The sequence below is a fragment of the Poecilia reticulata genome, chromosome 4, assembly GCF_904066995.2.
Source record: "Poecilia reticulata chromosome 4, P_reticulata-male-v2, whole genome shotgun sequence".
Classification (NCBI taxonomy): domain Eukaryota; kingdom Metazoa; phylum Chordata; class Actinopteri; order Cyprinodontiformes; family Poeciliidae; genus Poecilia; species Poecilia reticulata.
This window is the reverse complement of record NC_088833.1, coordinates 17735500-17748164: the sequence shown is the minus strand read 5'-3', so window position 1 is coordinate 17748164 and position 12665 is coordinate 17735500. Positions and strand designations below refer to the sequence as shown.

At 38.4% G+C, this 12665-nt stretch overlaps 1 protein-coding gene across 4 annotated transcripts in view; it reads right to left on the bottom strand.

Annotated features, from left to right (window-relative positions):
- The window catches only part of abl2 (c-abl oncogene 2, non-receptor tyrosine kinase), a 35386-nt gene that overhangs the window by 6535 nt on the left and 16186 nt on the right, over positions 1–12665 (bottom strand). Inside the window, exons 1-10 of one of the 4 annotated variants that reach the window (XM_008407900.3) lie at positions 10715–10934; positions 10381–10512; positions 5734–6029; positions 5358–5630; positions 5117–5201; positions 4839–5016; positions 4560–4744; positions 4130–4282; positions 3671–3760; positions 3268–3426 (exon numbers count right to left, since the gene is read on the bottom strand). In XM_008407900.3, coding sequence (XP_008406122.2) covers positions 3268–3426; positions 3671–3760; positions 4130–4282; positions 4560–4744; positions 4839–5016; positions 5117–5201; positions 5358–5630; positions 5734–6029; positions 10381–10512; positions 10715–10826 — 1663 coding nt within the window. In that variant the 5' untranslated portion in view covers positions 10827–10934. Of the gene's footprint in view, positions 1–3267; positions 3427–3670; positions 3761–4129; positions 4283–4559; positions 4745–4838; positions 5017–5116; positions 5202–5357; positions 5631–5733; positions 6030–10380; positions 10513–10714; positions 10935–12665 lie in introns of those variants that run through there. The other 3 variants (XM_008407901.3, XM_008407898.3, XM_008407899.3) reach the window with 3 other exon arrangements.

The following is a 12665-nucleotide window of genomic DNA, read 5'->3' as shown; positions in this document are numbered from 1 at the left end:
CATGAGCATATAAAAAGCATGGCAGAGGAGTGAATGGAAATTATGAATCAACGCCAGCTTGGATGTACACCAATTCAATAATTTACAGGTTGTTCACATAACACATAATAAATTAAACATCCTCAAATTAAATCCTGAGATCAGATGGATGAGTTTTCTGTTTCAACATTTCCAAAGGTCAGCGGTATTCGCTGACCTTCATGCAAGCACAGAGTGGTGAACAACTGCCTTAGCCAGGAAATGAGTCACAGAAAACGTAAAAGGAAATTGCAAGATGTGGCCGTTATATTTACAGAAACGTTGTCAACTATGTGGTTAAAGCAGATTCAAAATAATTATGTTACATTAATACAAATACTGTGAATCATCCTACGTTACATAAGCCATTATTTTTGGAGAACCAGTCACAAACAGCAGTGGTGCTCATTAGCAAGTGATGGGCAGTACTGACCTAAATTTTTAAGTATAGTTTGTGATTCATGTCAAGTGATTAAATGTGACAATCAAAAGCATTTGTAAGATAGTGGTTTACAATGATAGTTATAGCTCAGCAGCAACAAATAATGCTCTAAAATTCTGCGCTATTCCATACAACTGCTGCAAAAAGTGATGCAAATGTATTACTAAATCAGCGGGAACAGGTAGTAATCAGAGACGTTTTCATAATAATGGAGAAAAAGCAGATATTAACAATGGCTCCAAACCCCATAAACTGAGATTTTCACTTCAGTGGTTGGATCATATTTACCACTTTTGGTTACATGATATCAATAAATGCAGCATCTGTTTTGAAACAAGAATAAGAATGCTGCTTCTTGGCCAGTATTGTGTTGTAATGCTTCACAGAATGCAACAATTGTGAAGTAACCCTTCTAGAGAAGTATTTGTCTTTGTGAAGATCTAACTGAACACAGTGATAGATGTGTAGCCAAATATTACAGGAAAGGATTGAAAACATTCCCACAATCTGACCCATCCCTACAAGAGCCCTGAATAATTGAATTCAATCATATATTTTTAAATAAACTGAGCAATAACATTTTTTCCCCATTCATTCAACAGTGGAAAAATAGTTCAAACTGCAAAAGTAACAATATAAATCATTTTGGGGGCAAGGTGATTTACGTACATGATCCATTAATGATTATGTTAATCATCATTATAAAAACTGGGAGCTGCAGCATGTTTACGCTAAAAGGCTACCAACACAGGGGAACATTCAATGAGGTGTAGTGACTTATAAATGCAAACTCATTGATGACGATTAGTGTATTTGACTTTATGATACAAGAAAAAAAAATCTAAAATTTAATGGGAAAACCTCAGCTAAATACAAGCTGTGAGTTTAAAACACTACCTTGACTATGCTGGTCAAAAACAGAACATTCCCATTTCACTCCTTGCTCCTCATTTTAGCCATTAACCCCCAATTTCTAAAGAAGAGGCTTTCCAAACATTTCAGCAGAGAAGCAGCTGAAATCACACAAAGTAGAAGCTTTGCTTCCAAATATGCATGTCAAATTTATAGTATATGAGCTTGTAACATTGTGTAGTTTTGATATCTTTGATATCAAGTTTTCAAGCAAGCAAACGAGAAAAAAACACCCCAATATATTGGCACATAATTCAAAATGAAAAACACTGTTTATATTTATGTATTCTTATATTTGATGGGAAAAATTTCACACTATATTAAATTCAAACCAGTCAAATTACTCTTAATTATATTTCAAGTGTTTTTCTTACAACATGCATTTAACATATTTTTGCTTATTTACTTGGCCTGAAATCCAACTGCATTTTTATACAGATTTTAGTTTATCTTTGGACCAGGGTACATTTTACATTTTTGATCTTCCCCAACAAGCATGAGAGAAATATTTGCCAATATGTGCTAGAGGACTGACAAACTGTTTACACAACATATGAAATATTAGGTCAAGTGTGTTTATATACAGTGCCCTTTTAGCTTTATCATTACCTAACTCTGTCCCTTTTCAACCCTGCTAGCAAGAAGACAGACTGTCTCAATGGGACTGATTTTTAAAGTGGATCACAAAGACATGCAGGATTTCAAATGTAAGTGGACAGATTCTCTCCAAGGCAATGCATCAACATTTTGTACAACTTTGTAGCTCTTTTTGACATTTATTGAAAGATAAAACCAAAGGCAAAATCTTGAAAATGTATCCTTATTACTGTGCTTATTCTCCTCCTACCATCATTTGCTATTTGGTTGATTCATGGGGTGTTAGAATTTTGGGGTGGAGTAAACATGGCATTTGTTTTTGCCATGTTTTGTGCTCGACTTGATTTTTTATAAAAACAATCATCAAAAACAAACTCAAATGCATAAGAGGGAAGAAAATTAAAGAGTTGTTATTAACACACAAATGAGCCAACAGGAAAAAAAATGCAAATATCATCAAAATGTTATTTAAATACAATAAATAAACAATGAGTTATCTACATTAAATATTCGATGTGCTATCTGGAACACATTTGTTACATTCACAAAGCATTGATTTGGAACAGGAATAAAATAATGCAACAATTACAAATAATATCAAGTTAGATTAACAGAACATATACATGTGTGCAAATCATTGCTAATAAAAAAGCTGTTCAACTGCTTAATATACACAGAAAATATTGTAGAGGACTTTAGGAAATCCATGCAGATTTTTACATTTAGTAAAACAAGGTTTTAGATGAGAGTCCTTTAAGGTACAGCAGAGACATATCAGCCAAACAGACTGAAAAAGTCAAGTTAAAAATCTTAGGAGGCTGGTAAGACAGAACCCGCCTCAGGTTTATTGGGAGCTTTGATTTAAGATGCTCTAAAAGGGTAATGAGATCAAGAAGCTTCTACCAAGCATTTTCCTCTCCATTATCCCAAGGACAAAACACAATTCAGCACTTTTCCAATTATTTTATTGCAGATCTTTGCCAATTTTTTAAATCAAATATGTTACATTTTTACAGGTTAGAATGTGATTTGTAGTTTTGTTTGATTGGACACCATAAAACAGTGTGTTTGAACACAACGTTTTTTATTTCACTGGAAGTGTTGATCATCAAGGCGTTTTGAAGCTCTGACAGACTCTGGGTGAAGCGACGAGCTGGTGAGAAAAATCACAGCCTGTCTTTTGAGGCGGCGTGCTTGGCGGCGCTGCAGCTGCTTCTGCGTGTCGGCAGCGTTGTTGTCAGGCAAACCTGCAGAACCGTAATGTGGTGTGGGGAGAGCGCGGGCATGCCTGGTTGTACCTGAGTGGCTGTGGGTGCTGTGGTCAGAGTGGCTGTCCAGCCCACCCTCGATGTTTTCCTTGTTCTCCGTGTGCTTGTGGAGTGTGCGGGATTTGGAAGGCAACAGGGGCATGTCGTGACTCACAGAGTGAGCCGTCTTACACAACTCCTCTGCAACCTCTGCAGAGGGGAAAAAAAAAAAAAAAAAAAAAAAAAGATTACATTTATGCCAATTTTTTGCTACAGATACATTTTCTTCAGGAAAAAATATGGACCAATCAGCAGATTCCTCTAAAAGATGGTCTGTAAGCGCTAATAGAATCAAATTTTCTATCTACACAAATCAATATGATAATTTACAGGCTTTAGCTAAACAAGTGTAAGCTTAAGAATTGATAAGCAACTGAGAAAAAGTGATTATTACCTTCTGAAATGCTGGAGTCATGGAACATTGTCTCAAAGGCCTGGTGTATCTCTGCAAATGAAGGTCGATCTAAAGGACTCCACTGCCAGCCTGTCAGAAAAGATACAACAAATGGTTTTAATACAAAAACTCTGCAATATAAGCAGAAGAAAATTAGATACAGAAAAGACAGCAGTCAAAAATACTGTTTCACTATAACGATTGTATTTGCTAACCTCAGTATTTTCTGTAAATCCACATTTCTACCAACAGTTTTGAGTTCAAAGACAGTTTTTTGTTTGTTTGTTTTTTTTTGCAAGTTTTTACGTTATTGTTTCAGCTTTGCAGATGTTGCATTGAATAGCAACATCAATGAATGCAGTTGTTACTGTGTCTCGTTTTCAAACTTGTGCAACACTACAAATGTGTTGTACAACCATTTTAACCAATAGGTCGATATGTAAGACAGATGGTACTTACATGCTCTCATTAGTTCATAAACTTTGGGCGGACATCCTTCTGGTTGCTCCATGCGATAGCCTTTCTCCAGGAGATCGTACACTTGAGACAAGTCTATGCCTGGGTATGGAGACATGCCGTAGGTGGCAATTTCCCACAGTAGCACACCAAATGCTGTAGAGAGAGAGACAGGTCAGTGATAATCCAGCACATCTTTAGATTTATTATTTTTTAATTTTATTGCACTGTATTACAATTACAGTTGGGTTGGGCAATATGCAAGTTGATCTGAGTCTTTGATTGAATTGAAATGGACTGATTTAAACTAAACTGGATTTGTATGACTGGAAATAAACTTAACCTGGCATCTGTAGAGCTACATAAATAAAACAAACTAAATGAACAAAATTTTTGAAATCTTCTAAATATGGATAGGGGGGGGTTTGCTCACCCCAGACGTCAGATTTGATGGAGAAGGTGTTGTATGCAAGGCTCTCCGGTGCCGTCCATTTGATGGGGAACTTGGCTCCGGCGTGGGCAGTGTAAGTGTCGCCGGTCATCAAGCGGCTCAGGCCAAAGTCCGCAACTTTAACAACGTGATTTTCACCCACCAGGCAATTTCTTGCCGCCAGGTCCCTGAGGAAAGAGTTTAGGAGTAGAATTTGAGGAAATGCCAGGAAAACCATCCATCCATCTTTACATCTGCAGTCGCACCAAACCACACGCATACCTGTGGATGAAATTCTTCTTCTCCAGATATTCCATAGCAGAGGAGATTTGTGTGGCCATGTAGAGCAGCGCCACAGCATTCACCTCAGACTTTTCACAATCTCTCAAGTAATCCAGGAGGTTGCCATGTGGCATGTACTCTGTCACAATGTAGAAAGGAGGCTCCAAAGTGCACACTCCTGGGTGGGGGAAAAAAATTAGCGAATCTTTCATTGAAAAAAATGTGGCATTTCTGCCAGCATGAAAAACATTGAAGCGAACGAGCTGCTTAATAATTACCAAGTAGCTGAACGAGGTTTGGGTGTTTAACCTCTTTCATAACTGCTGCCTCTTTCAGAAACTCCTCCACTTCCATAGTGTCCTCCTGCACAGGAAGAAAAAGGAAAAGATTAGGAAATGTGTAATATCTACAACCACCTGCAGGTGGTGATCTACAGCTGTTCTTATGATGCTCCATCCATCTCTGCTACTTCAGTCACTGCAAATAGTTTTCACATATGAATGAATACTCGGTTCCAACCTTGAGCGTTTTGACAGCCACAGTGAGGTTGTACTTCTTCCAAACTCCAACATAAACCTCTCCGTACTGGCCTCCTCCCAGCTTGTGCTTCATGGTGATGTCTGTGCGCTCCATCTCCCATTTATCGTGAATGGGAGAAACGCCATACACAGTGGGCTTGTTGCATTTGGGTGCAGGGTAGTGCAGCGTGGTGACCAGGCCGTCAGGGACGGTGGAGTGGTGGTGGACCAGCTCAGCCAGCGTGGCGAAACGGCTCTCGGACGTGACGTACACCTGAGGGGTAGGGTGGAATGCAGAGAAAGTCAGAATTTTAGACGTACACTATTTGGAGATGCAAAAACAAGAACATTCAATCAAAACAGTCATGCCTCTCTACCTTTCCATCAGTGGCCGTGTTGATCCGGTAGTGGTATACTCTCCCCTCGTATCGCAGAGAGATGGACAGCTGGCCGGGGCTGCTTTCACTTTCCCGGACCAGAAAACTGCCGTTGATGAGGGAGGAAAGCAGGTACTCGGCAGCGCTGCGGGAGACCGGCCCGTGGTACCAGCTGTGCTTCTCCAGGCTGTTGACGGGCGTGATGTAGTTGGAGGGCACCCAACCCTGGCCGTTCTTCGACCGCACCTCACTCCACTCTCCATTCTGGTTGTAGCCCAGCACACGCAGCTTCTCACCTGGAGACAAAACAAATGAGCTGAAATTAGCGACAGTAGCTTTGATTACAGGGTGCATCACAAGAACAACCTCTACCAGAGAACAAGTCAGGATTTGAATTAGTCTCAGAAGCAATTTGGACATAGATTATTTCTGCCATTTTTTTTTTTTGGTCCTTGGAGGCAGTTCCAGTCCAGATTGCGAGAACATTTTAAATATCAGTCCAACACAAAAGGTGTCATGGAGATGACACACCTGCCTGAAAAACTAGATCAAACACTGCTGCAACAATGGAGATGGCAGATCAGAACATCAGTCATACAGGGCTAGGCAAACCCGGGCATGTAGCGACTTTGTTTGTTGTCTTTGTCTGACGTCAGCGCAGCGCACATGAGGGAGTGGAGACACCAACGTGCTGAAAGGAGGCATCGGTTAGCCAAAACACTGAACGAAACAGAGGTTGGGACATGCCTGCTGGATGCAGGTTAAAATGAAAACATGGTAAAAGACATAGATCGACATGAGATGAATGCAGTTTGAGTGGATCCTACAGGAGAAATCAAATGATTCATTTTAAAATCCAATTAAACCTACAATGACTATCATACATATTAAAACAGAAAGGACATTTAGAAACTGTTCTGGCTACACTGACTCACTGCCCTCATTCAATTAGGTCTGTAATTTATCACATTCTGCTTAATTGGACTTTTAGCAGTGTTCTGCGGTAATGACTTTTGTATTTCCTTTAAAAAAAAAAAGCAGCGGTTGCTATTATTTTAAGACATTAAGAGAAAGGTGACATATTACGCTTCTTTAAACAGATTAGGTTACCAACATGTTCACTACATTTTTGGCAGAAAATCATCCTTGGATAAGTTGATTTTAGTGTGATCAGTTGTGCCTATTTGGAGCTCCTGTCACTTTAAATCTAAATAAGACGCTGTTGGTCACGCCTCTTAACTCAACCTTTACACTTGCATGTGAAAATGGCCTCGAACAGAGCTGCAATTATACAACGGTACATCTTTGAAAAGCAAAAGTAAAGCCTCCTGCACAACCAACAAATGGTAGCAAATGGTTTCTGAATAGTAAGTTAACAGCACAACATTTGTCTTTTCCAGCAGCCATTGTACAGCACATACAGAGGTAAAACCAGCAGGAACTCAACTGGGGTTGCTGGGTAATGACGCGGTGCCCGTTGATTGAAACTTAGCAATCAGGGGGTTTTTGAAACGGCCCGTCTTCCAAACACCAAAATATATTAACTTATTTCCATAAAACAAATGGGCATTTTTTTTAGTGCTTTTTTAGTAGGTTGTTCTTAGAAGAAGTAGAAACCTAAATGGGAATTGTACAAAAAAATAATCAAAATTTGCCTAACAGGTCAGTTTTAAGAGCAATGTATTCTAATAAAGCAAATAGATTCTGAGAAAAAAAGCACTATGGGTATCTGCTGCTTACAAGATTTTTTACTATTTTTTTCCCCCCATACTCAAATTCTGAGAAGCAAATGTTGAGGATGGATACATGGACCAGATGATAGATGGATTCATGGAAGGCTGACAGAATAGATGGACAAACTGGTGGACAGATGAAAGGATGGAGGGGTGCTAGATGGATAGAGGAAAGATTGGAAGAGGTACGGATTGAGGTACAGACAAGAATGAATGACAGATTGAGAGGAGGAGGAGGAATGGATCAGTTTCAGGTGGATGACGGAATGGACAGTTTCAGGTGTAATCAAATTTCTATTCTCTGAACATACTTATCCAGCCCTGGAAAACAAATCATATTGCATGCTTTTCACAACTGTATAGGGGATGTGCACATAGTGACACCAAGATGACATATGGTCATGTAGAAAACTACAATTAACAACTGATCATCCCCACCCAGTGGTCTCCTGTCTCTTGCGCCAACATTGTGGGAGTGGAAACACTGACTCCTGTGCTCATGAAGGAAGAGTTGCCCTAGCTGGCATGAAGAAGAGACAAATCATAAGCAGAAGACATGTGTTCGCTCTATCCTCCTCCTCTTCCTACTCCTCCTCCGCTGCTCATTCACCTGTTATTATTACAGTTGAACTGATTTAATGTTAATGCAGCCATTAGAGCCAGCCAGTTTCCACGTCCAGCCAAGCCTGGGAGGACACATGTGCTGGCATGTGGGAAGAAATCTCAGATTCACTCCATGAGTCAGGGTCTAAACATCATTTCCATCCCGGGCAGCTGGCACAGGAAGTCCTAAAACTGATGAATTAACAGACTGCCACGTTTAAGGCTTTAGATCTGTTAGTATCGTGAGCCTGCCTGTGTTTGAATCTGACTGAATCTGCATCAGTAACAGAGCATCTCAGTTACTGATGCTGAGTAGAGTGTGCAACTCTTTACTATGAGGTCAAACCAGGCAATTCAAATGTTAACCTATTCTGTTGATTAGTTAAATAAAATACTCTAAAAAAGAAAATATGCTTCAGGTTCTTCTTTCTTCTTTAAATCACATCGAAGCCTGTTGCAATAAGCAATTATTAGTATAATAAATTAAAACAAGCTCAATTTCCATTCTGATTATTTAATATTTTTGAAGGTTGATATTGTTTACAGAGACTTCATAATCCATTTTATTTATGGGTTCAGTTGTGTCTTTTTTAATTTCCATTTTAATTATTGTTTTTATGTTTAATTTTGAATATTAAAGATATCTTCCAGTTCCAGTGTTGAGCGCTCTTTACAAAATTAGATTTTGTTGGTCTTTGATAGAGCGAGAGCTAGCATTACTATGCCATTATTAATATTATTTGAAAATGGTTTCAAAACAACAATGTTTATGTTTATTTCAACAATTACTGGGACAATTTTGTATCAGGCCTACATATAACTGATTAGTATTAGATTTTTATTTAACAAAAAAAGGCAATAAAGTAAACAGTGGGTTAAAGTGTTCAATTGAATAAAAATGTAGACATTTATGTATTTGATCCAATAAGAATTTCTACGGTAAAAAAAAAAACTTTTTCACAAATAACTAATCAGAGCCGACTAAGGAAAAAATGTCAAGTTCTGATATCTAGTTAATCACTTCATACATCTCAGATTTTGGGAGAGTATTTTCATGTATATGTATTTAAGGAAAAAAACACGAAAACAATCATAATAGAGGAAAATTGGGAGAAATAAACTGACATTTATGCCATTAAATGTGCTGCAAAACATGACCTGTTAAGTCATCTCACTCTCACTGAATTTATCTTATTTACTGCTCAATGACCTGTACCTGTTTTTCATAGTTTGTCATTTTCTTTTAACTGTGTAACTTTTGGTATTTGTTGCCAGGGCTACATTGAAAAGGTTTTTAATCTCAATGGATTTTCAACCCTTTATTGGTTTAAAATGAACAAAAGGGGGAAGAAACTTACCATAAACCTAACCATACAGTATATATACATAGATACAGACACATAAAAGACTGTAAAGGTCCTTGATGATGTGATCGACAAATGAACCCCTGCTGTGTAAAACCTTAAGTTTGTATAATAGAGAATATATGATAACCTCTTCAAAAAAAAATTTTTTCCCCAACTTTAGGAAATGATAAAATGAAGAAAAGCTCAATGGAGGAGTAAATAAATTGAGCTTTACATTATCTGCTTATATAATGAGGTGTAGGTGTGACTGACACAGAACATTCCCCTGGATTAAGTTAAGCTTGCTCTGACATAATTATGTCTGAATGGCAAACAGAGGATGACAACCTGGATGACTACAGTGATGACGCTTCTCTCTGATCTGTTGCAACAAAATTCATGCAGTATGTGTTTCTTTCAAGGGCGGGGTGCTGAACAAACACAGTTATGGAAAATAAATACCTGAACCTGAAAAACATGTCAATGATGTTGCTAAGTACCAAACCTATGAGATGACGGAATTAAAGAATGCAGTAGGGTGAGAGAATTGAGTTTCCATCCATTACATTAAATTCAGTTTGTAAATTTAGATGCAGTTTAATACAACTATTCTGGGTGCACTGATAAATAGCCTCAGATTTCCTTAATTTTGGGGGATTGGCTGATACTTGCATGTGAAACCGATCAAATGCAACGATCTTATTTACATCTGCAAAGGTCTAAAAATCAGCCACCGTCGTCTTCTGCTCTGCCTAAGGAAGATTTGACTGACAGTCCCACTCACCAGGTCATGTCTGCAGTTAACAGTCACCCCACTGTAGCACTGTTTCTTGCTATATTTAGCAACATTTCAGCCAAAAAAAAAAAAAATGGTATTGGCAGGTCAGGTTTCTTAAATATTGGTAGGTGCACCCCTAGCCACAATATAAACACACATCTTCAGTTTATGTTACAGATTATTTTACCTTTGGTGATGCTGAGTGTGTTGTCCCCACTTGCAACAAAGTCATAAAGTGCAACGAAGAGGTTGGGGTCGCTCTCAGTCGCCCCCAGCAGGTTTTCCTTAGAGCTCCATCGCACTGCCTCTGTCAGAACTTCTGGGAGAAAGGAGAAATTAAGGGTCAGCAAGTGGAACAAATCAATGGCTCACAAAATAAAAAAATAAAAAAATATGCATCTGGTGCTGAAAATTTAGAAAAAAGTCAGAGAAACTTAACACAGTAAATTTCTCTAATCCAGAGCTGTTGTATTAAGTCTGATAACCTTAGAAATGAAAACACTCTCCTTTTGATTGTCTACCTTTCTGTCCTGCATCAGTCCCCTGACTGAGCCCTGTGCGAAGCTGCAGGCCGCTCAGAGCTGCCCATTCATCTTCAAAGCTGCTGTTTGCCTGAAGGCACCTCAAAAGCATCACTTTACCCAATGTGCTCTACAAAGAGCTGTTATCATTGACTACACACGAAAAGACTGCTGCGTCTGGCCTGAGCCAGGTGAGATCTGAGGTAGGGCTGTTTTCCATTTGTGTGTATATAAGAGAGAAAGAAAAAAAAGGGAGGAGCAACAACGCTAAATGGGTGCCAAAACGCACACACCCACCCCGACACACATACACGCGAAGATTAGTTGGTACAGCAGCTGCTGGAGCTCCTGCGTGTCTGAACAGCTGCTCAATGACTAGAAGAGGACTGCATTTGAGGAAAGCGAACAATCACTAAAAGAGCAAATGACTGGAGGCAAAAGATATAGTGGTGTTTAAAGAAATACTGGTTTAATTTTCTCAAAAATAGATTTCTCAAACACATAACTCCTTCAACAAAACACAACCTCATTTGTCAAAAAGTGTTGGTTTTTTAAACCAAATAACTAAAAGATACATGGAACACCGTTGAAACTCTCCCAACCTTGCTGAACAAGTTTTAATGACTTTCAAAGTCCCAGCCCAACAACAATCATACCAATAATAGAAGGAGGTTCAACCCTGAAACCAGCTGATCCATTACAGATTCCTGCTGGACGATTAGTCAAACTCTATTCCGTAATCTTCAAACCTGATAATCTTGCAACTATTTGTTTTCTAGCTGATCAACACTGATCAGCTGATCTGCCTTTACGTCAATGGAGAGCTCACAAAACCAAGTTTATTTTGAAACAGGCAGATAAACAGAGTACAGCAAAAGCTCAATAAGACATAATCTGTAGTTAATATTGCCCAACCAGTGGGAAACTGAAACATATTCCCCTCTCTCACCCCCCAATCAGATCGAAGCTCTGCTAGGCTGATGTAACAACACCTACTGTGGTAACAGGAAGTGAGCGAACACTTAAAGTTGGTCATTTTCAGCATCAGTGATGTGTTGAAATTATGTCATAGGAATGAACAGGGATGAAATAGATAATATAACATTTTAAAATCTTTTTAAAATGTGAATTTCAAATAATTTTATCTTTGTCTAATAACCCAGTGCTACTCCTGGTACATGGTATAGTGGTTGTCTCAGTTCCTAATAAATACTTGGTATATTGATATTATATATTCATACATTTTATACATAATCATCCAAAACATTCTGTGATCAGTGCTTTGCCATTTTTAAAATACAATAACTGCATATTTTCTTTTGTTGACATGTTCAGCACTAAGTTAGCTCAGCTGTTTATTTTAAAAAGCACCTTAAATAGATGAGAAGTTAATAACAGTGAACAAAAATACTGTAAATACATTTTTTAAAAATCTTTTTTTCTGAAGTTTCCCTTTTCCACAACTTTTACTCAAGTCAACATTTTCAAAGTTGCTTTTTTTTGCTTTTCTAACACCTTCATATATAAAACTATTGATGAATGATGGCTCATTTCTATATTGTTTTTGGACAGAATGATTGAACTCTGGTGCTGAAGACAGACGTGGTTTAGGCCAGTGGTCCCCAAACTACGGCCCGCGGGCTGGATCCGGCCCGCCTCCACATTTTGTCGGGCCCCCTGAACAATACCAGAGAGCATTCAGATTTTTTTCATATACCGTATTCTCTGACTGTAAGCCGCTTATATGTGAATTTTTCTTCAACCACCAGGGGGCTCTTTAGCAGGAAGTGAATCATTGGAAGTCAAAATTGGAAATAAAAGAAGAAAGCGCCCATCAAAACGGAATTAAGTTTTAATAGGGAATTGAAATTTGAGAATGTTGTTGATCAGTTAAATAGCATTGAGGGGAAAAAGAAGATTTTATTTTATTTTTTTTAAATAATACTGGGAT